The sequence below is a fragment of the Pelodiscus sinensis genome, chromosome 20 (genome assembly GCF_049634645.1).
Source record: "Pelodiscus sinensis isolate JC-2024 chromosome 20, ASM4963464v1, whole genome shotgun sequence".
Classification (NCBI taxonomy): Eukaryota; Metazoa; Chordata; order Testudines; family Trionychidae; genus Pelodiscus; species Pelodiscus sinensis.
The window spans coordinates 1,008,983-1,033,229 of NC_134730.1; the positions used below are offsets into that span (position 1 = coordinate 1,008,983).

Here is a 24,247-nt window from a genome sequence, read left to right on the forward strand (position 1 = left end):
ATTGTTCTTGTGCATAAAACAGCCAACCCATTCCCCAGAGGCAGCCGTCCCGGGCGGCCTTGTGTCAGGCTGCTGCCCCATCTGCCTTTTGAGCCACCCTGCCGCATACTCATCCCTGTGTAAAAAGCTCTCCCGTCTCTGCCCTCGGAACCCCTCTCTGAGCCACTGCACACAAGGGACACATGTAACAACAAGCCAGATTGCATTCTGATGGAAAATGGTAATTCTGTCTCAAAGGAAAAGTCCGGTAGCACCTTAGAGACAAACACACACACATACAGACACACGCACGCACACACAGACAGAATCATACACACACACACACAGAATCATACACACACACAGGCACACACACACACACAGAATCATACACACACACACACACACACATACACACACACACAGAATCATACACACACACACGCACACACACATACACACACACAGAATCATACACACACACAGGCACACACACACATACACACACACAGAATCATACACACACGCACAGGCACATACACACACACACACATACACACACACACAGAATCATACACACATGCACAGGCACATACATACACGTGCACACACATACACGCACACACAGACAGAATCATACACACGCACAGGCACACACATACATACACACACAGAGACAGTATCGTGAGCTTTCGTGGTGTATGCAGCAAAGCAGGAGACGTTAGTGGAAGGGTGTGACAGTGCCTGCAGCAAAGCCGGGTGTGGGTCTGATCTGTGTATAAAGTAACTCCCGGGCCCAAATCTGCGCTCGGCTGTGCATGCTGACAGGGGAAGATCTCACTGTCCCCAGAAATGCCTGGCGCTGATTCCCGCAGCGGGAATATGCTGGCCACGAGCTCTGACTCTTTCGAACCCTGTACGTACAAAAGTGAGCTGTGGATATCCGTGAATTTCAGGGCTCTGAGTCTTCCACTATAGCCCTCTTCTCCCCCCCAGGGAGAGGGATTCCAGGGGCAAAAAGCAGGAGTGGCCCCAACTGCCTCTCAGTCCTGTCTGGCAGCGAGCTGGGAACTCACCCGCAGCCCTCGAAGCTGCCCTGCGCCTGCCCCTTGGTTGCTCTTTGCAGAGCTACGCAGTGCGTGGCAGCGTGTGCCTCGTGGCCAACTCGGTCCGGTCCCACCCCGCTGGGGCTGCTTCCCGGGCTCCTGCTGCCAGGCCGCGAGAACGGATTCCCCATTGCGACGTCCTCCTCCCTCTCGCCTTGGCTGAGCCGGCTAAGCAAGCCGCCGCTGAGTCCTATGTGTGACGCTGTCTGTGGGTGGACGTGCTGTGAAAGAGGGGGACTGAGGGTGGTGGTGGGAAGGAAAACTGAGTGATGGCTGCTCCCTGCCTGTGGATCTGCAGCGTGGGAATCCAGGGGGCAGCTCTCACAGGAGGGAAACTCTTTCTCACCCTCCTCCCATTGGCTCTTCAAAACGATTGCCCCGGGACCGCTCCGCCCCTCCCCCGGCAGTCTCCAAGTGCAGCTTCTTGAGGAAGGAGCTGAAAGGTGCTTGGGGCCAGGCTCCCATTTGCCTCCCCTCCCCCGAGCTGTGAGTGGGCCACGGGGGGCCTAGCCGACCCGCCTTGCACAGCAGGTTGTGCACAGCCAGGGACTGTGAACTGGCAAGTGCAGTCACCTGGAACCCTGGCAGGGTGTCGTGCTTGCCAGTCCATCAAGTACCCCGTCTAGTGGCCCAAGCGAAGAGTCGCTTGCTGATTTATGGCTTCCAGGAGCATTGCACGTAGCCGGGGTGACACATGCTATTACCCGTGACGTGCACGGGCATTATTCCTGCTCACGTCCCTCAGGATGCGGCCCATCGTAATTAGCAGTGGTTCTGAGCAATAAAGTTCTTCTGCACTTCCCTGGAGTTGGATTTGTTTGGGGCTGGCACGTAATAGACTTTGCACTTACAAAGTTAATTCATCCAAGGTGCCCTTTGGAGGTCCCTGCTAACTGGATGGGTCTGCAAGTCTAAGCACTTTACCCCAACTCATCAGGACAGTGCATAAGTCCCACTGGTGTAAGGTTCAGTATATGCTCAAGGGCTGTCAAGAGAGGATGCCTTGCGGCATCCGGGCCTAGTTAAGTGAGCCTCACAGAGCAGGTCCTGTATTATTATCATTCCTCTTGTGCAGCTTGAGCCGGAGGGGGGTGAGCGAACTGGGAATAGAACCCAGGAGCCTGGCTTCTTGGCTGTGGTAGGAACCATTCCGGCATGGCGCCTCTATTCGCTGGAAGAAATGCTTCCCGAGCGCGCAGCGTGTCTGTCCTAACGGGAGTTCGCCACCCTCTTCCAGAGCCTGGCGTCTATGGAGGAGTTCCGGAACCTGGACCGGGATATCGAGGGCTCTGCCAAACGCTGGAAGAAGTTTGTCGAATCGGAATGCCCTGAGAGGGAGAAGTTCCCTCAGGAGTGGAAGAACAAGTCAGCGCTGCAGCGGCTGTGCATGCTGAGAGCCATCCGGCCGGACCGCATGACTTACGCTGTCCGGTAAGGGGCCAAGAGGTTGTCTCTGGGATCTGTCCTGCAGGGGTGGCGTGCGCGTCTGACTGTCCAGTGGGGCGCTCAGGAAAGCTGAGCTGATTCAGCAAATGAGTTCACGTGTGTTTAACCCCAGTGTACGGATCACAGGCTCTTGCTGTGAAAGACACTTCTGACTGGCCCTAGTAAAGTGTATGCACCCACCCCACTTTACCAGGACCCTCTTAGTTACGGAAAGCCAGTTCATGAGGACGGCTGCCAGGGGACCTAACTGTGCATAACAGCAGCTTAAATTAAACCGAGCGAGGAGTGGACATGTGGCCAAAAATTGGGTGATATCAACAGGAACCGTGAAGCTTTGTGTGCACAAATGGTCCTTTGTTCCTGACTGGGTAGAGCAGCTTTCCCACTTTGCAGTACATTCTCAGACAGTGGATGATAGATTCTGAGATGCCAGATTGGGCTGTATGGAATTGCTTGCTGAACAGAAATGGTTTCATTACAATACCTCTGCTGTGTTAAACGTGAAAAATAAAGCACAGCTGCAGCAGAACACTTCCCAATTATTATCGGTTGTGTCAGTGCCTTGCTGTTTACAAAATCAAATCAAACAGCAAACTCACCTATTTTCTTATTAATGGATTTGTCTTATTGCTTTGAATAAGCGGCAGACTCACTACAGTCACTTGCCGTGAATAGCTGTGGGATGCCAGCTACTGTAATTACTCTAGTTTTGCTTCACCAACTGTAGATTCAAGAAAAGGAAAAAGAACAGGCTTCAACTTTCACAGCAACTGTCCCCTTCATCCTAATTTGCCCTGGTTTTACACATCAGTCCTTTGTCTCTAAATCTAAGAATAAATAACTGGAGCAGAATCAAACTGTATAATTCATTATACATAGTACTAGCTACTAAATTGTTTATAGCTGTTATTTCTTAGAAGCTGGGGTAAAGAGATTTCTTAGAGATTGGGTTAGTGCTGGAAAAATAACACACGTCCTGCTACTTCTGAAAGTTGTAGTTAGAAATTCTGAAGTGAAGGCGAATAGGCAAAGCTAAGCTTTAGGCAGACAACATAGCTCAGATGTCTCAGGAGAAACGAAAGGTCTTTCCTCCTCAGGGAGGGAAGCGGAGGCAGCAGTAGAGTGGCAGGGGCACACTGGCTGCTGGCCCCACCCCCGAGGTCTATAGAATAATCGACTAACCGATAAGAATTCACGAGGTTAATCGACTATTCAGTTAACCGATATTTAACATCCCTACTTGGGAAACTCTGCTTAATACTGACCGCTAACCAGACAGCAAGCTGTTGATCACTACCTGTTGAACCCGACAATCTCGCCAGCTTTCTATCCTCCTTACAGTCCATTTCTCCAATCCATACTTACTTAACTTGTTGGCAAGATTATTGCGGGAGACGGTATCAAAAGCTTTGCTAAAGCCAAGGTACATCACGTCCACCACCTTCCCCATATCACAGAGTCACTTACCTCATCATAGAAGGCAATCAGATTGGTCAGGCATGACTTGCCCTTGGTGAACCCATGTTGACTATTCCTTATCACTTTCCTCTCCTCCAAGTTCTTCAAAAAGAGAGCAAGCCCATATATTTTCAGAGTAAATCAGACCTTGACTGCAGAGGAAAAATCATATAAATAATTTAAAACCTGGTAAATAGACTTTGGAATACTATGAATAACTTAAACACAAGTTACTAGAAAGCACATCTGTTCATGTCCCTCATACAGACTTTCTCCACTGTTACATAGATTCAGACTGAAAATTCCAGCATTTACCCATCTGTGCTTTAACAAACACATCATAAGAACATAAGAACGGCCGTACTGGGTCAGACCAAAGGTCCATCTAGCCCAGTAGCCTGTCTGCCCACAGTGGCCAGCACCAGGTGCCCCAGAGAGGGTGGACCGAAGACAATGATCAAGCGATTTGTCTCCTGCCATCCCTCTCCAGCCTCTGACAAACAGAGGCCAAGGACACCATTGCTATCCCCTAGCTAATAGCCTTTTATGGACCTAACCTCCATGAAATTATCTAGCTTCTCTTTAAACTCTATTATAGTCCTAGCCTTCACAGCCTCCTCTGGCAAGGAGTTCCACAGGTTGACTACATGCTGTGTGAAGAAGAACTTTCTTTTATTAGTTTTAAACCTGCTCCCCATTAATTTCATTTGGTGTTCTTTAGTTCTTCTATTATGGGAACTAATACATAACTTTTCTTTATTCGCCCTCTCCATACCACTCATGATTTCATAGACCTCTATCATATCCCCCCTCAGTCTCCTCTTTTCTAAACTGAAAAGTCCCAGTCGCTTTAACCTCTCTTCATATGGGACCCGTTCCAAACCCCTAAGCATTTTAGTTGCTCTTTTCTGAACCCTTTTCAAGGCCAAAATATCTTTTTTGAGGTGAGGAGACCACATCTGTACACAGTACTCAAGATGTGGGCGTACCATAGTTTTATACAGGGGCAGTAAGATATTCTGTGTCTTATTTTCTATCCCTTTCTTAATAATTCCTAGCATCCTATTTGCCTTTTTGACCGCCGCTGCACATTGTGTGGAAGTTTTCAGGGAAGTATCCACGATAACTCCAGGATCTTTCCTGATTTGTCGTAGCCAAATTACCCCCATCATACTGTACGTATAGTTGGGGTTATTTTTCCCGATGTGCATTACTTTACACTTATCCACATTAAATTTCATTTGCCATTTTGTTGCCCAATCACTCAGTTTGGTGAGATCTTCTTGGAGTCCCTCACAGTCTGCTTCTGTCTTGATTATCCTAAACAGTTTGGAATCATCTGCAAACTTTACCACCTCACTGCTTACCACTTTCTCCAGATCATTTATGAATAAATTGAACAGGATTGGTCCCAGGACTGACCCTTGGGGGACACCACTAGTTACACCTCTCCATTCTGAAAATTTACCATTTATTCCTACACTTTGTTTCCTGTCTTTTAACCAGTTCTCAGTCCAAGAAAGGACCTTCCCTCTTATCCCATGGCAATGTAATTTACACAAGAGCCTTTGATGAGGGACCTTGTCAAAGGCTTCCTGAAAATCTAAATATACTATATCTACTGGATCCTGCTTGTCTGCATGTGTGTTAACCCCTTCAAAGAACTCTAAGGGTATGTCTACACTACCCCGCTAGTTCGAACTTTCACGAGGAGTAACGGTAGTTCGGAATAGGAACCCTAGTCCTAACTACCTAGTTCGAGCCCCGTGTAGCCGCGCTACACGGGGTTCGAAGCAGCGGGGATTTAAAAATGGCGGCTCCCCGCTTATGCTAATGAAGCCCGGGAAATTCAAATCCCGGGCTTCATTAGCAAGTGCGGTATGCATACATTACCCCGCTAGTTCGAACTAGCGGGGTAGTGTAGACATACCCTAATAGATTAGTAAGACATGATTGCCCTTTACAGAAACCATGGTGACTTTTGTCCAACAAATTATGTTCTTCTATGTGCCTCACAATTTTATTTTTTACTGTTGTTTCGACTAATTTGCCTGGTCCTGAAGTTAGACTTACCGGTCTGTAATTGCCAAAAATCGCCTCGAGAGCCTTTTTAAATATTGGTGTCACGTTGGCTACCTTCCAGTCATTAGGTACGGAAGCCGATTTAAAGGATAGGTTACAAACCACAGATAATAGTTCAGCAATTTCCCATTTGAGTTCTTTTAGAACCCTTGGATGAATGCCATCTGGTCCCAGAGATTTGTTAACATTAAGTTTTTCTATTTGTTCCAAAACCTCCTCTAATGACACTTCAATCCAGGACAGTTCCTCAGATTCACCACCCACAAAGGACGGTGCAGATTTGGGAATCTCCCCAATGTCCTCAGCCGTGAAGACTGAAGCAAAGAAATCATTTAGTTTCTCCGCAATGGCTTTATCGTTCTTGATTGCTCCTTTTATAGCTCGATCATCTAGGGGACCCACAGGTTTTTTAGCAGGCTTCCTGCTTCTAATGTACTTAAAAAACATTTTGTTATTTCTTTGAGAGTGTTTGGCTAGCTGTTCCTCAAAATTTTTTTTTGCTTTTCTTTTTACATTTTTATACTTGATTTGACAGTGTTTATGTTCCTTTCTATTTATCGCAGTAGGATTGGACTTCCACTTCTTAAAAGATACCTTTTTGTCAAAACACATCCCCACATCAAAACACATGCCCTGGGATCGTCTCTCTGAGATGATTTCTCAGTCTTCAGAGTGTGTCCAGTGTGCGGAGAGAATCCCCTCTACTCTTGAAGAATTGCAGTGGCTCAGTTCTTTTCAGCCCTTCAGAAATCTGTCGGCAAACACAGTCTGGGGCCTCTCCAGCTAGTGGAATTGTAGCCAGGGTATCAGCTGAGAGCTGCTCCCCTTCGGTTGCTGGTGAAACAGAAACCTGTAGCCTGTATTCAGACTGGTGCAGGATTGGGCATGTGAATTATTCACTCCCTGGATCTGTAGAAGGCTCTCACGCTGTGGCCCAAGCTTTTCCCCATTAGTCTCAATAAGTCAGGGAAGAATTTACAGACTGTCACCTCACATTCACTTTAGCTTAGGCAGGACCCCAGTTATCTGATGCCCTCTCATCAAAAAAAGAAACCAAGTGTAAGTTTAGCTGATAAAGGTAATAATGCTGATGCAATATATTTATCGTTCTATCAGACTTTGACCAAAAAACCCTAGCCCAATCTAAAATTAACATGGGAAACATTAAATGGATTAAAACCCCGTCTAACAGTGCAGTTTTAAACAGGGAATCATTACGGTGCCGGCGTGTTTCTCGGAGAGTCCTTCAGGGAGTGGTTCTTGGCCCTATACCATTTAATATATTTATGAAAGACTTGGAAAAGAACATACAACCCTAACCACTGAAGAGATTAGATGCACAGAGGTCGGGAGAGAGGTAAATAACGAAGGAGAACGGTCGCTGATACAGAACAATCTGGGGTGCTTGTTAGGTGACACGGCTGCAAGCAAGATGGGGTTTAGTCCAGCTCACTGCAGCGGCACGCGGGACCAGAGAACGCTGGCCATGCTCACCAGGTGGGAGACTTTCCCCTGGGAAGCAGGACTCTGAAAAAGCTTTGAGGTCATGGTCCATAAAACGTTCCATGGTGACCCCGACTGTACAGCTCTGACCTATCCCAAGTGTCGGGGCCCGGCCTTCAGAGAAAACGCTTCTGTCAGGCTGATGCCAATAAGCCACTGAGCCCACAGGGCTGTCTGTAGCGCCTGAATTTGTAGCCTTTCTCCCCTTGCGCTTCGATTGGCTCAGCGCTCCGAGAGTGACGTGGGGAGACCAGCGGTGTTGCCGCCTTTGGCTGGATAATGTCATTGACGTGAGATCGTGTAGAAATCGTTGGCAGCTGAAATACTGACTTTGCAGAGGACTCCGGAAATGGGCATGTGACTTGCAGTGAGCCACTTTGGCCATGAGTGTCGTGTGTCTAGTTGACTGGTGGTTCTGTGCTTCTGTATGTTCCGTGTTGTTTTCATCCAAGCAGCTAGTCAGATTCTGGGGCCCTGGTTATGGTCCAGGTGGGAGCTGAAATTGATGGCGGCTGGGACTTGCTTTGATGTCACTTTGTTTATTTACAAGGAACGTACCAAGCTCTGCTTCTCTGACCCCAAGTGCAGTTTCTCAACACACAACCCCAAACCTCCTTAGCCAACAGGCCCAAAGACTCCAGCTTTCCCCAGCGTCACAGTGTGGCACAGGCTACTGCTTGGCTTTCTTGCTCTTCGCCTCTCAGGCATTCCCTATTCTTTCTGTCCGTACCGTCTGTGTGCTCTGCCTCTCCTCCATCCCCCCAACCCCAAAGCCCTTTCTCTCCTCCCCATCTGAATTCCGGGGTGGGTTCACAGCCCCTTTGTGTCTCATGTCAGGGGCTTCTGATTAACTAACCCTGACAGTTCATTGATGATGTGTCCACACCCAGCCTCCAAGAGGTTTGTAGTGGAGGCAGTCACCAGAACCTCCCAGCATGTCCCTTCTCAGCACAGAGACCCTGCTCTCTCTTCTGGTCTCTCACACGAGGTTTCAAAACTAAATCCCGTGTGCAGGAATATTTCAATTGAAACAGCAATTCCTAGTGGCAAGCCACAAGTCACACTTAGGGCTCTGTATTTGGCGTCCATGTCATCAGGAGGTTTCTTATTTCTTTCAATTTGCAAGATTCGGTACATTCACTTAGTAGATTGTGTATCAACCTAGGAGTTGCCTGTCTGCTCTGTGTATTTCTGGACTTTCTGAATATTAACCAGGCTTGCAATGTTTTCCTGGCAGCGATTTTGTTGAAGAAAAGCTGGGAAGTAAATATGTGATAGGAAGATCTCTGGATTTTACAACATCATTTGAGGAGTCGGGACCTGCGACCCCCATGTTTTTTATCCTGTCCCCAGGGGTCGACCCTTTGAAGGATGTGGAAAAACAAGGTAAATAAATCCTGTCTCTGAACAATCCACAGCGCTGGAGTTTGTTATCTTCTAGGTCATTATCCTGGCATGAATCTCCTGGGCTTTGCTTGTCTCCTCATGGATAATAGAGCAGCCTGTTAAGAATAGATAATGGGCAGAGTTTTGTGCACGCTCGCCTAAAGCTTAAGTGAAATTTCTCTCTTCCATGTATTGCCTAGATAGACTATCGGCACTGCTCACCTCCTGGAGCTCCGGAGTGCCTCTCGCACAAGCAGTAGCGCACGCCGGAGGTTGTACGAGAGGGTTTGCAATCAGCAAGCGAAAAACAGCAACCATTTTCCTAGAGCTTCTGCCTGAAGAGAACATGACCTGCCCTCTCTGCTGACCACACCCAGGGGCTTTGAGAAGGGAGCTGCATTTGGTTCTGAGACCCCCTGACTTCCTGCTGTCAGTGCTTGTCTGTCAAGCTGCTGGCTGGGACTGGGAGGGATGGTGCCGAAGGCCTCAGCTCCATAGTGCTTGGCTTCTGAAACACCCCCGCCCCCGGTTTCTTTCCCCTTGCAGGGAGTGACCATGAGGCATGGGAGGAGCCCTGCTCCCTGCAGGACCATTCCTGGCACCCCCAGACCATTGCACTCAGCTCCTTGACTGCCGTGGCAAAGAGGCCCCTGTTGTCACACTGCTTCTCCTAGCTCCATCGATTCCCAAGCCGGAAGGGACCACTGTGCTCATGGAGCCTGATCTCCTGTGTACCCCAGCACTGCCCCTGAGAGCTGCTAGAGCAGCTTTTAGGAGGACAGCCAGTCTTGAGATGAATACTGTCAGTGATGGAGACTCCTCCCCCGGTACATCATTCCCATCTTTAATGGGAATCACTTATTCGCCATCTAGGCACCCCCAGATCATGTTGGCTGGGTGGCCACAGCATCACACTAGGCCTGTGTGTTCGGCTGATTCTACAGCTTTTCCAGGCTCACTGCTTCCCAGGGTAGAGTCATCCGTTCCTTGGGCACGGCCACATCTCTGTTCCTTGGCTGCTGCTCCAGCTCTTCTCTGGAGCCGCCCACGCTCATCCAACATCCCTTCCCCTTCGCTGCAGGCCTGGGCCTGGGGCAGGGTCCTCTGCCTCCGCTGCCTTGCGCCGTGGCGCTGCACAGGCCAGAGTCCCCTCTGCTTTTCCCGTCGCTGTGTCCCATCGCTAGACAGCAGGAGTCCCTCCCCCGGAGCATGGTCCCACAGCTCCAGCCATCGTGTGGCGCTAGAGAAGGGAATGACCTAGAGGCACAGGGCACCAGCCCAGATCTCAGCCAGCCATTTCCAGTATGTAAAGCCATCTCCATTTGCTTTGCCGGAGTACGGCCCTTGCGATCGACTGCGCGGCCTGGCGGGTGAATCCCCACGGAGTGGGATCTGGTTCAGAGCCTGCCTAATCAGCTGGAAATGACGTTAATTTCATATAATTTAAAATGCATCCCCACGCAAGGTCACGGGGGGAGTACTGTTCTTTAAGCAAAGGCACTTTGTGCCACTGCACCGCCGGGTTGATGTCGTGCTGCAATTAGCAGCCACTTGGAAGCAGCCGGTGCTGCTTTCAATGCCAGGGCAAAGAGTGTGTTAGGAACACGATAGTAATTAGAAATGTGGTGGCTGTTTCGCGAAGGAGTTTGGATGAGCATGAGCTCTGCCTCGTGGTTCCTGTCTGAGCTCAGCAGTGCTGCATGGGCGGCTCCACTACACAAGGCTGGCAGTTTTCTTTTCTCCTTATAGGGAAGAAACTTGGTTACACGTTTAACAACAGGAATTTCCACAATGTTTCCCTTGGACAAGGCCAAGAGGCAGTGGCAGAGGAAGCTTTAGCCATGGCTGCGAAGGAAGGTCACTGGGTTATCCTTCAGGTACGGTAACTGAAAATAACAGGTAAGATAATTTATCACCTCCGAGTCCCCTGTCCGATAGTGACCAAGTAAATAGAGCCTGGACGTGAGTTCCAGCGACCTCACAGGCTGGTGGGCGAGGTAAGAGCTTTGGCGATAGCACTGTGAATTTCCAACAAATGGCAGATGAGGGGCCTGTGGGAACGGAGCTTTCCATACTGATCTAAAGGTGGTCATAGGTTGCCCCTTTCTCCAGATCATTTAATGAATGAGTTGAATAGGATGTGTCCCAGGACCGACCCCTGGGAACGTCACTAGTTACCTCTTTCCACTTGGAAAACTGACCATTTATTCCTACCCTTTGTCTTTTAACCAGTTATCAACCCACGAGAAGACCTTCCCTCTTCTCCCATTACAGCTTAGTTTGCTTAAGAGCCTTTGGTGAGGGACCTTGTCCAAGGCTTTCTGGAAATCCAAGAACACTATATCCACTGGACCCCCATTGTCCACATGCTTGTTGATCCACTCAAAGAACTCTAGTACATTTGTGAGGCAGGATTTCCCTCTACAGAAGCCATGTTGACTTTTCCCCAACCAATTATATTGATCCATGTGTCTGACAGTTCTGTGCTGTTTCAGCCAATTTGCCCGATAGTGCAATTAGATTTACTGTCTGTAATTGCGAGGATCGCCTGTTTTACAAATTGGTCTCAATTGGCTGTCCTCCAGTCATTGGGCACAGAAGCTGAGCTGTAGGGTTGGTTACAAGCCACAGTAGTTCTGCAGTTTCACATCTGAGCCCTTTCAGAACTCTCAGGTGAATGCCATCAGGTGCTGGGGACTTCCTACCGTTTATTTCATCCATTTGTCCCCCAGCCTCTTATACTGACACTCAGTCTGGGACAGTTCCTCAGATTTGTCATCTGTGAAGGATGGCTCCGCTTTGGGAATCTTACTCACGTCCTCAGCCATGCAGACCAATGCAGAGAACGCATTTGGTTCTTTATCGTCCTGGAGAGTTCCTTTAGCATCACCTGGTGGGAGGGCCAAGCCCCCAGCACACACCACATCGCTCAGGCAGGATTGTGTCTGGGCAGCTAGCCTGAGCCGTGTCACTGTAGCTGCAGTGCTAGTGTGGTGTACCCGAGCTGGGGGTGCCAGCTCCTGGACGTACCTGTGTTACACTGCAGCGAGGGGTGCCGGCTCCTGGACGTACCCGTGTCACACTGGAGGGGGGGGTGCAGGCTCCTGGACGTACCCGTGTCACACTGAAGGTGGGGGGGCCCAGCTCCTGGACGTACCCGTGTCACACGGGGGGAGTGCAGACTCCTGGACATACCCGTGTCACACTGGGGGAGGGGGGGGTGCAGACTCCTGGACGAGGCGAGGGAGGAACGAGCCGCGGGAGCCGGGCAAGGAGGCAGCGAAGGCGGCGGGGAGCCTGCAGGGGCCAGCGGGGAACCAACACAGTGAGGGCCGGCGGAGTGGAGCAAGACCCAGGGCGGGCTGTGGAACCCGAGAGCGGGGGTGTTTTGGGGTACCAGCCCCCCCCTGCTACCACGGAGAGGGCGCCTCTCAGTGTCAGGGCCCTGGGTCGGGGTCCGGAGAGAGGGCGGGCCCGGACCCCCCACTCCGCCTGGAGATCCAGAATCGAGGGGTGCCTTGAGCGCGGCCTAGGGGCAGACAGGAGGGGCAGCGGCCCGGACGGGTGACCCCCGTGACACCGTGTCACACTGGGGGGGGGGGGCAGACTCCTGGACGTACCTGTGTCACACTGGTGGAGGGTTGCAGACTCCTGGACGTACCCGTGTCACACTGGGAGGGGGGGGTGCAGACTCCTGGACGTACCCATGTCACACTGGCGGGGGGTTGCAGACTCCTGGACGTACCCGTGTCACACTGGAGGGGGGTTGCAGACTCCTGGACGTACCTGTGTCACACTGGAGGGGGGTTGCAGACTCCTGGACGTACCCATGTCACACTGGGGGGGGGTGCAGACTCCTGGACGTACCCATGTCACACTGGCGGGGGGTTGCAGACTCCTGGACGTACCCGTGTCACACTGGAGGGGGGTTGCAGACTCCTGGACGTACCCGTGTCACACTGGAGGGGGGTTGCAGACTCCTGGACGTACCCGTGTCACACTGGAGGGGGGTTGCAGACTCCTGGACGTACCCGTGTCTCACTGGAGGGGGGTTGCAGACTCCTGGAGGTACCCGTGTCACACTGGGGGGGGGTGCAGACTCCTGGACGTACCCGTGTCACACTGGAGGGGGGTTGCAGACTCCTGGACGTACCCGTGTCTCACTGGAGGGGGGTTGCAGACTCCTGGACGTACCCATGTCACACTGGCGGGGGGTTGCAGACTCCTGGACGTACCCGTGTCTCACTGGAGGGGGGTTGCAGACTCCTGGAGGTACCCGTGTCACACTGGGGGGGGGTGCAGACTCCTGGACGTACCCGTGTCACACTGGGGGGGGGGGGGGTTGCAGGCTCCTGGACATACCTGTGTCACACTGGTGGAGGGTTGCAGACTCCTGGACGTACCCGTGTCACACTGGAGGGGGGTTGCAGACTCCTGGACGTACCCGTGTCTCACTGGAGGGGGGTTGCAGACTCCTGGACGTACCCGTGTCACACTGGAGGGGGGTTGCAGACTCCTGGACGTACCCGTGTCACACTGGAGGGGGGTTGCAGACTCCTGGACGTACCCGTGTCACACTGGAGGGGGGTTGCAGACTCCTGGACGTACCCGTGTCACACTGGAGGGGGGTTGCAGACTCCTGGACGTACCCGTGTCACACTGGAGGGGGGGTGCAGACTCCTGGACGTACCCGTGTCTCACTGGAGGGGGGTTGCAGACTCCTGGACGTACCCGTGTCACACTGGAGGGGGGTTGCAGACTCCTGGACGTACCCGTGTCACACTGGAGGGGGGGTGCAGGCTCCTGGACGTACCCGTGTCACACTGGAGGGGGGGTGCAGGCTCCTGGACGTACCCGTGTCACACTGGAGGGGGCGTGACTTTCCTTGCTCGCATACACACCCGCAGTAGCACTCACTGAGCTAGCGCCAGGATACGTTGCAGCATCTCCATGGTAGCACAGGTGGCAGCAGCAGAGGCCCGGCTTAGCCCTGCCAGGTACATCCTGCGATGTCCCCGGTCTGGAACCCAGGCCTGGGAGCCCCTGGACAGCAGGCGCATCCTGGCCGCCATCCAATGGCTACTTAAATGGAGAGGGTGGAGAAGCGCCCAGGGCTATAGCCCCAGCCCGCGTGGGAGTCTTGACGGCGTACTACCCCGGCGGTCGCTTTCCTCGCGCTTGTTCTGTCGCTCCATCTTCCAGCCGCACCGCTCGTGGCTGCTAGTGCGTTTCGTCTGAGTCAACAGCCCGCCTGCCGTGGCCCGTGGGAAAGGCAGAAGAGATACAAATCCTAGATCCCCCCACCCCCGCTGGGTCCCCACAGACGCCCAGGCACCTGAAAGAAGCAACTAGGCATCCAACAGTTGGTTGGGACGGGGGAGGAGCACGTTCTGTCATCTCCTGTGCTGTGATGATCAGTAGTGGCCCTGAAGGAGGCAACAGTTCTCCCTTTCAGACTCCCAGTATCCCCTGGGCCTCCGGCCCTGGCTAACATCAAAGGGCACCGCCTGGCGTCCTGCCTCCCTGCAGAGCCACACACGGCCCGTCTCCCTCCACCCGGCAGCCCTGTGCTCTGGGGCTCCCGACGTCTCCGCAGCGCGTGGAGTTGCCGCTCCCACACAGCCTCCCATTTGCCATGTGCGCCTCACTGCGCCAAGTGCCACAGCCTGCCACCCAAGAGCGGCGCCGCCAGCCAACGCCCAGGCCCAGGCGTCCCCGGAAATGGGTGTCCAGCACTGCCCTGCTAGGGGAAAGTCCTGCCCTCTCCCCTCTGGCTCTCACATTGTCCATTCCAAGCTCTTTAGAGAGAGCATCTTTTGTCCTTGGGGGCAGGCTGGCTTTTCTGCACGCCCCAGGAATTACAAGCTGTGGTGATCGTATTCAGCAGTTCCTGCATTTAGAATAAACGCTGTTTGTGACTCAACCGCAGCCAAATCGATGACAGTGAGCAAGACACCCCTCCACCGGCAGAGCACCTAGCCAAGCTAAGCGAAGCAGGGGCAAACTGTACGTACATAAACACAGCTGGGGTCTCTTCCCCCCTCCCAGGAGGCTTTCAGGAAGCTTTCCTTCAGACCCTGCTGACGTGTGCACTGAGCCAGGGCTTTCCCCCGGCTTCCTGAGATGCTCAGACCGTGTGAAAATGACTCGTTGCCATTGGTTTGCAAGGCAGCTGGGGGTCAGGCAGCAAGCAGAAATGCCCTGCATGCTCCAAAATGGGAAGGGGCTCCTCATGCTCCCACGCTGTAGACAAAGGGATGAATTCTGGAGAACAGGCCAGTTTCTGTGTGTTACTATTTTGGAGTGTTACTGTGGCAACTCCAGAAGTGTGTGATCTACATCCACGTAAGGGTAACGCTGCTTTGAAGTATGTGGCTGAAGAAGCTCCCCCATGTTGCCCCACACACTCGCTCTGGCTTACACACACACTGGTCATTTTCTGGCAAGAGCCATGGTGTTACTGCAGGGTATATTTATGGCAATTCCCTCTTTAGCTTCCTTTTTTGCCTGTCCAGTCCTTTGACTTCACAAGAGCTTGGAGCAGGTGCTGGGCTTTTGCATGGATCCAGCGACAGGATCTGGCTAGCAGAACAATAATAAGGAAACTTTCACTTCACTTCAATTTCACTTCAATTTCACTTCCACTCGAGAGAGTTCCCCCCGTGCAGCCCACAAGATTTGCACCCCTCTGCACACACTGCAGTCTAGCCATAAGCCTTTGCAGTAAATACAGGGGGCGCTTGGAGAGGCTGCACGATGCGATTGCTGTGCACTTGGAATGTGTAGAGTCTGTTTGTGGGCATGGATCATCCCTGTATTTGAAGTTAGAAGTATGAGGTACAAACCTGTTTACTAATCTAAACCATTTGAAGTACTCAAGATTAACGGCCCAGTATACAGGACGATCTGGTGACCTCCTGAGGCCTCATCCACCCTAGGATCCTCAGGGTGCGGTGTCTCAGGAGACAGGCCCATTCCCTGTCACTTCAGTAGAACGGTCAGCTGTGTGGGTCACTAGGCAGGGGAAACATTGCAGGGTTTGCACAAAAGCCCTGACCAAGTGTTTGTGTTAATTTACTGATGAGCGTTAGAAGCCTGTTGTCATTAGAAGCTCTTTTGTATGAATAAAGAGAGCTTTGGATGTTGTGTTGCTGAAAGGTCTTTGTAAATCAACCTGTTAAACTTGGGTCCTTGGGAACAGACATCTATTGATACCAGCTGTGAATTACTTTACTAAAAATTACCAGAGTTTCCTTGCAGCTGTCTAAGGAAACTCCCTTTTCTGGGAAAATAATGCAGAATGGGCAGCCACCCTTTAATGTAAGAAACAAAAGATTACGGAGTCTAAGGAAACAAACAATCTGAGAAAATAGTGTCTAAGAAAACAAACTACTCATTTGTTCCTGACTCTACCGAATCTCAGGACTTAAGTCCATTATAGGTCTGGGGCTGTGAATTACACACAGTGAGGAAAAGTACTGACTTGTGAGGCGCGAGGAGACTCCTTGAACTCATCTTGGTGCTCTGTGTGATGATGTAAATCCCAGCAGTTGACAAAGTATCACCCCATTTCTCCACCCTAGAATATCCATCTGGTCGCCAAATGGCTGAGTTCTCTGGAGAAAAAACTTGAGCAGCACAGTGCAGGCAGCCACCAGGAGTTCCGTGTCTTCATTAGCGCAGAGCCTGCTCCTTCCCCTGATGGCCACGTCATCCCCCAGGGCATCCTGGAGAACTCCATCAAAATCACCAACGAGCCTCCCACTGGGATGCATGCCAACCTGCACAAGGCCCTGGATAACTTCAGCCAGGTATGGTGACGCTCCATAGGAAACACTGGCTTCCTTCGTGGCATAGCTATGCTCATCAAGCAGTTGCCAGATTAGCTAAGAACTACTGTATCCAGATGCACAGCCCAGAGTCTGGGGCAAATCAGCTACCTTCTGCTCCCAGCTGGCCGCTGCATAACCTTGTCGAATGTCAGTGCTAACTGAATAGCTTGGGAGCTGGGTGGGCAAGGGGATGGAGGAGAAGCACTCTGTCAAGTCGATGACAGTTCAGAAGCAAGTGAAATAGAGAGACTGTGGACCACTGTGGTGGGAGAGAGCATGAGACGGGGGCATTGGACAGTGTTTGCTAGAGGGGACCAGCTCCTTATAGAACGATGTGAGCATGTGTAGAGGGGGAGCTCTGTCGCCAGGAGGCACGTCCATACTAGAATCTCCTTGGGATTTCTCAAAATGTTAATGACCATTTCCTAACTCAAAGAAGGTTCCATCCAAGTCAAGCGAATTCTGTCCAAGACCCATTTAGAGAGAGAGAAACTGATCCGAGAACTAAAATGACATGATCTCATTTGTTAAGTGCCTGCAGAACAAAGTCCACATCAGAGATATATGCTCGGTGCTTTAGACAGAGAGAGAGAGAATTTAAACAAAACCAATGATGACTGGGAACCGTTTAAGGACATTTTACTAGGTGCCTAAAAAGCCACAATCAAGAAAGAAGGCCACGTTGGTTACAAAAAAACAACTCGGCTTAGAGAAAAGGGAGAGCAAGTGTAAAAAATAAAATTATATTGTTGTAAAGGGAAAATTAATTTGCTCAGACTATTATGGGTTGGAGTCATGCTTCCCCCACCTCCATCACGTCCTTTTTCAATTAGTGTGCATTTTCCTCTGGCTAGTTTGTACATGTTAGCACTTAGCAGTCCCTTTACACACAAAAAAGTATAAAAATAGAAGAAAGTAGAATTTGAAGGCAATGAATATAAACCAGAAGCTAGCCCCCGAGTCTCATACTCTCTGCTTGGGCACTGCATCCTCTCTTGGGCACTGCCCCCCGAATTTCATACTCTGCGTGGACAGGTGCCTACAAGGAAGACCCGGGGCACTGTTGTGCCATTTCTGTCGAGAGCAGGGACGTAAGCGACTGGTCGACTACCCAATAAGCGAATGCTTATCAGACAGTCAACTAGTGACTCGAATAGTCATTCACCCCCCCCCTCCCGCCCCGCTGTCTCTGTCAGAGAGAGGCAGCAAGGGCAGGAGCTAGCTTAAAAGCCAGTTCCCCCCAGCATCATCTCTGGGGGCGGGGGGCAGGGGCGCAGCAGGGAACGGGTGGCGCTGAAACGGAGCAGGCGCGGGGCTCTCGCTGTATTTCAAAAGCAGAAGTGCTGGAGGGAGCACGGCCACTGGGGGACTCAAGCAGTCCTGCCCGGCCCCACGCTCCGTGCTTTTGAAATGTACAAGAGCCCCGTGCCCTACCCACAGAGATGGTGCTGGGGGGAACTGGTTTTTAAGCCGGATTCCCCCCACACCGACTCCTGCTCCCTCCCTTGCTGCCTGTCGGGGGGGGGGATGACTAGTCGAGTCACTAGTCAACCATGTGATAAGCACTAGCCGACTGTGCCCCGGGGCTCTTGCACTTTTCAGAAGCAGGAAGTGTGGGTGGGGCAAGAGGACAGCAGCCGGAGGACAGAGCCCGGTTCATTCAAGCACCCCAGACCCCATGCTTCGGGGATTCCACGGGGGGCCTGGTGTGTGGGTGGGAAGAGACAGGGCCCTCCCCCAGGGATGGGGTGGCACAGAGAGGAGTCACACGGAGGCAGTCACGTGACCGGTGGCCCCCTCGTGTCCCTCCCAGCTGTCGCCACTGGCTGGAATGCTCCTAAAAGGTCCCCCCGCTGCCCACTGGTGCTGCTGGCCAGTGGAGCAGGTCCGTGCTTTACGGCCATCGTTGGCATGGCCAGTCCTTGCTCAGTAGGGGCACGAGCAGCAGGACCTGTCCCGGGCCAGCTGCCAGGGAGGCACAAGGGGACCTGGTCCTGTCGGGGAAGGGGCTGCCCTGCCTTCGAGGCATAAGGAAGAGTCTCCAGGGACGCCCAGGTGGGAGGTTCCCGGCAGGACGTGATGCGACTCAGGGAAGATGGTTCCATTTTTATCGGCTGCCATTCCTCACTTTGACTTGGACGGAAAGTGCCCCCAAGCAGGGCGGGGAGCCCCCCCCCCCCGAGTGATGTTTTCATCCTGCGTGTGCTCCTTTCCGTCAGAGCGTAATTAACAGCTTCCAAATGGCTCAGGCGGAATCCAATGCCTCTTCCCACAAACCCTGCCAGGTGTGGGAGGGGCGGCTTCCCACCTCCTTTCCCTCCGTTGTGCTCCGGCCTTGCCCAGCGCCGGGGATGGGGGGCAAATGTAGCTCAGCGGAGAGCCGCAAGGCTTATTCTGGCCCCAGGGACTGGCGGGCCGGCTTTGCAGCGAGGGAAGAGGTGGGGATTAAATCGAGAGCGGCCCAATGAGGCGACGAGCCGGATCCTCGCTCTGCTTCCGTTCACGCCACAGGCCCATTGAAGTCACTGGGAGGTTGCTGGGCCAAGAATGGCTGCAAAGGCGGGCGCGTCGTCCGGCCCTGTTCTCTCCGTGCCTTCGGCAAAGCCCTGCCCAGGGGCCAGCCGGGCGGCGTTTGCCCGTAATGCCCAAGACTGATTCCCCTCAAACAAGGCTCAGACATTCCCGGCGGGCGGGACCTCCATTCTCGGGGAAGGCCCCTGAGCGCTGCCGTGGCCCCGTGACAGAGAGGAGTGACGTAAGGGCAGGAAAGGGTTAATGAGCAGCTGGGAAACTGACCCAGTCACCAGCCTGTGGGGCCTTTTGGTGCTTCCTTGGCCGTCCCAGTTGGTTTCGGTTGCGCTGGCCCCGTGCCCAGGCTTCAGTCTCAGGGACCAGCAACACGCAGCAGAGAGGCGGCGGTCGGGGCTGGACGTCCTGGCGCTGGGGAGACCGGGACAGGGCGGCGGGGTACAGAGGGGGGATGGGTGTTTCTGCCCTCTCCAGGGGAAGAGTTAACAAGGCAGGTCTTTGGAGCAGCTCTTTGCTCTCCACTGTGCGCCCCAGGAGGGGAATGGGTGAAGGGCCGCCGGCCGACTCCGTAGACTGGCTGCTTTCCTGGGAGACTCTCTGTGGGTGCAGGGGCCGTGTTGCTGCAGAGACGCTTGGTTCCAGTGCCCGGGTCCCTGGCGAAGGGCGGCCCTGTGGCTGCTGCACCATTTCATGGCTGCCTGGAGGGAGCGGAGAGCAACACCAGAGCAGCTGTCCGTAGCAGTGGAGAGCCGCGCCTCTGGTGCTGCGGGCCAGGAGCCAGCGTGGGAGAGGGTGTCTTGGCTGCAGCAGAAAGCTCCTGCGGCTTCAGGTCAAAAGCTGCAGTGGCAGGCACAAGGGGCAGTCAAAAGGGGGCCCAGCCAGCCGGGGGACGGGGCCTCCCCTCCCAAGCACGATCGGGCTCACAGCCCCTCGCCAGGAGGTCTCCAGTGGCTCCTGCTTAGAGGCTTCTTGGGGTGCAGGGCTCTGAGGTCTGGTTCTGTGCCCTGCACCCCCTGCTCCTGGCCAGGAGAAGCACTCGCTCCAGCGGTGTGGGCACTCGTCCCATGAGGCAGCCAGTCTAGGCGGCAGATTACCCTGGTCAGGGCAGGCCGAGACAGCTCCAGGGCCTGGCACGGCCACTCAGGCCTTGCATTCTGCCCGGGCTTTGCACCAGTAGCTCCCAGCACGTTGCTGTCTGCAGCCTGGGGCTCTCCCCACTGCACCGGGAAACATTTGGAAGGGATCGGGCTAAAAACGAGCCCCAAAGCGCTACGGTGCTGCAGCAACGAGCGGCCAAGGCGGCCATGTTGCAGGGCCACTGGGCAAGAGGGTTCTCCATGCCCTGACCCCATCCATGTTTGTGAGCTGTATCGAGCCCTGAGCCGAAGGGCCCAGCGGACACGCCCAGCACGGCTGCTCTGTTTCCATTTCAGGACACTCTGGAGATGTGTGCCCGAGAGAACGAGTTCAAAAGTATCCTGTTCGCCCTCTGCTATTTCCACGCCGTGGTGGCCGAGAGACGCAAGTTCGGGCCGCAGGGCTGGAACCGCTCCTATCCCTTTAACACTGGAGACCTCACTATCTCGGTCAACGTGCTATACAATTATCTGGAGGCCAATTCTAAGGTGCCTGGAGCAGAGGAGGCCGCTGTGTGTGCAGACTGGGGCCCGGAGGCTTTTCTACATCTGTTGGAACATCTGAATTCCCCCCATTCGGTGCCAGTCCCCCGGCATCGTCAGGCGTCCTGACTCCAGAACTCAGGCCAGGTCTACACTAGACCCAGCGGGTCGGCCGAGGGTTCTCAGCTCCAGCTACATACAGTCGTAGCAGGAGTTGCCTTACCTTAGCCGAGCTTGGCATCGTCTTCACGTTGGAAGGCCGATGGAGCGAATGCTCCCTTCCGCTCCCCTTGCTCTGTGGGAGGAGGGCCGGCGCTGGCCGGAGGCCCACAGTATTCTGTGGCGCGGGTCTTAACTAGGCTCATGTCTCTTGCTGCTTCAAACTACACTGCGATGAGCTGTCGGCTGGGGCGTGGGCGAGGCTCCCTGCTGCCGCTTCAGGGTGGGGTTTGGGAATGTGGGGCTGCCGAGGCAGCTGCGTGTGTTGTATGGAACTTACCTGAGAGTCGCTTTCCCTTGGGAAACCCCACAAAGTCTGTCCAGCAGGCCGGCTTTCCCTGGGCTCCTCTCCTGCAGACAGAAATGTAACTGCTGCCTGAGCCTCACGCACTCAGACAAATGAACTGGTGAAAGGAAAACGTTCCCCCGGTAGACCAGTGCTTTGCACCCCACTCGGCCGCCCCACGGTGCTGGCAGTGGAAGTGCATCTCTGTGGGCTCTTTCATGCCTTCTCGGTTCATTTTTAGGTCCCCTATGACGATTTGCGCTACCTCTTTGGTGAGATTATGTATGGAGGCCACATCACAGATGACTGGGACAGACGCCTTTGCAAAACCTACTTGGAGGAATTTATTAAGCCAGAAATGCTGGAGGGAGAGTTCTTCCTAGCTCCAGGGTTCCCGCTCCCGGGGAACATGGACTACAATGGTTATCACCAGGTAACCTCTTTGTTTTCCGGGGTTATTCATGCTGCTGAAGTGAATGTCGTCCGTAATCCCCAGAGGCGACAGTGACTAGGATTGCAGAGATTCAGGCCATCTTGGATTGTTTCCTGTTTTGTTCTTTTCTTAGACTGTTCAGCGGCACCTTGGATGAGCCAAGTTTAATGGTAATTTGCTCCTTCATCACAAGTTTAACAGAAGAACTGTATTGGTTCTTGCGTCTTGAGCAGGTCTAGTGGAAAATTGCATCTGCATACCTTTAGCTAAAATGGCCCTTTCAAGCTCTTGTTATTGCTGGGTCTGATGAGAACACTCCAGACTCTTGGGTGTCTGCTTCCTGATTCCCTCGGCTCTCCGGGTGCCGCGGCAGCAGCAGGCCCGGGCGCGTTGGGTCGGTTTTGTTTCTCATCCTGAGGAAATGGAGACTGCTGCGGGAAATGAAGTTCCCAGCAGGGTTCAGAGTATTGATGCCCAGACGTGGAGCACGCAAAAGGTAGAAGAGGGTCTGAGCTAGGCAGCCCAGACATCCTGCAGCAATGAGCAGGCTGGTTAGGTGGCGGCAGGAAGTATTACTACTCCAGTGGCTTTGCTAAGTCACCCTCCTGCTTCAGAGCAGCCTGAGCCCGTAGCTCAGTCCCGCCTGAGGTGCTGTGTGGCGCTGCCCAGCCCAACCACGTGGCTGTTAAGCGTGCCCTGTGCTCTCTCTGTTCAGTACATAGACGATGCCCTGCCTGCCGAGTCACCGTACCTCTACGGCCTCCACCCCAACGCTGAAATCGGCTTCCTAACCCAGACCTCGGAGAAGCTCTTCCGCACCGTCTTGGAGATGCAGCCTCGCGCCACGAGCACTGGCGAGGGAGCAGGGGCCACGAGGGAAGAGAAGGTGAGACTAGGCCGAGGAGGGAGCCACCGTTGCTTTGTTTCATCGGGCTGCATTTTAGTCTCTGTTTTTTCTCAGGACCTTTCATTATAATCTGGGCAGCCTTTGTACAGGGTGTGCGGCAAGCACCCTTTGTACACAGTGCGCGGGGAGCTCCCTTAGTACAGGGTGCGCAGGGAGCTCCCTTTGTGCAGGGTGCGCTGGGAGCTCCCTTTGTACAGGGTGCGCGGGGAGCTCCCTTTGTACAGGGTGCGCGGGGAGCTCCCTTTGTACACGGTGCGCGGGGAGCACCCTTTGTGCAGGGTGCGCGGGGAGCTCCCTTTGTGCAGGGTGCGCTGGGAGCTCCCTTTGTGCAGGGTGCGCGGGGAGCTCCCTTAGTACAGGGTGCGCGGGGAGCTCCCTTTGTACAGGGTGCGCGGGGAGCTCCCTTTGTACACGGTGCGCGGGGAGCTCCCTTTGTGCAGGGTGCGCGGGGAGCTCCCTTAGTACAGGGTGCGCGGGGAGCTCCCTTTGTGCAGGGTGCGCGGGGAGCTCCCTTTGTGCAGGGTGCGCTGGGAGCTCCCTTTGTGCAGGGTGCACGGGGAGCTCCCTTAGTACAGGGTGCGCGGGGAGCTCCCTTTGTGCAGGGTGCGCGGGGAGCTCCCTTTGTACAGGGTGCGCGGGGAGCTCCCTTAGTACAGGGTGCGCGGGGAGCTCCCTTTGTACAGGGTGCGCGGGGAGCTCCCTTTGTACACGGTGCGCGGGGAGCTCCCTTAGTACAGGGTGCGCGGGGAGCTCCCTTTGTACAGGGTGTGCGGCAAGCACCCTTTGTACACAGTGCGCGGGGAGCTCCCTTAGTACAGGGTGCGCGGGGAGCTCCCTTTGTACAGGGTGTGCGGCAAGCACCCTTTGTACACAGTGCGCGGGGAGCTCCCTTAGTACAGGGTGCGCGGGGAGCTCCCTTTGTACAGGGTGTGCGGCAAGCACCCTTTGTACACAGTGCGCGGGGAGCTCCCTTAGTACAGGGTGCGCGGGGAGCTCCCTTTGTGCAGGGTGCGCGGGGAGCTCCCTTAGTACAGGGTGCGCGGGGAGCTCCCTTTGTGCAGGGTGCGCGGGGAGCTCCCTTTGTGCAGGGTGCGCTGGGAGCTCCCTTTGTGCAGGGTGCACGGGGAGCTCCCTTAGTACAGGGTGCGCGGGGAGCTCCCTTTGTGCAGGGTGCGCAGGGAGCTCCCTTTGTACAGGGTGCGCGGGGAGCTCCCTTAGTACAGGGTGCGCGGGGAGCTCCCTTTGTACAGGGTGCGCGGGGAGCTCCCTTTGTACAGGGTGTGCGGCAAGCACCCTTTGTACACAGTGCGCGGGGAGCTCCCTTAGTACAGGGTGCGCGGGGAGCTCCCTTTGTACAGGGTGTGCGGCAAGCACCCTTTGTACACAGTGCGCGGGGAGCTCCCTTAGTACAGGGTGCGCGGGGAGCTCCCTTTGTGCAGGGTGCGCGGGGAGCTCCCTTAGT

General features: G+C 54.0%; 1 protein-coding gene across 3 annotated transcripts in view; it reads left to right on the plus strand.

The window, feature by feature from the left end:
- Nucleotides 1-24,247, plus strand: part of DNAH9 (dynein axonemal heavy chain 9) — a 251,994-nt gene that overhangs the window by 209,668 nt on the left and 18,079 nt on the right. For all 3 annotated transcript variants that reach the window (XM_075903450.1, XM_075903451.1, XM_075903452.1), the window contains 7 exons: nt 2,323-2,516; nt 8,812-8,960; nt 10,710-10,837; nt 16,544-16,771; nt 20,755-20,946; nt 21,687-21,878; nt 22,594-22,764. In XM_075903450.1, coding sequence (XP_075759565.1) covers nt 2,323-2,516; nt 8,812-8,960; nt 10,710-10,837; nt 16,544-16,771; nt 20,755-20,946; nt 21,687-21,878; nt 22,594-22,764 — 1,254 coding nt within the window. The remainder of the gene's footprint in view (nt 1-2,322; nt 2,517-8,811; nt 8,961-10,709; nt 10,838-16,543; nt 16,772-20,754; nt 20,947-21,686; nt 21,879-22,593; nt 22,765-24,247) is intronic.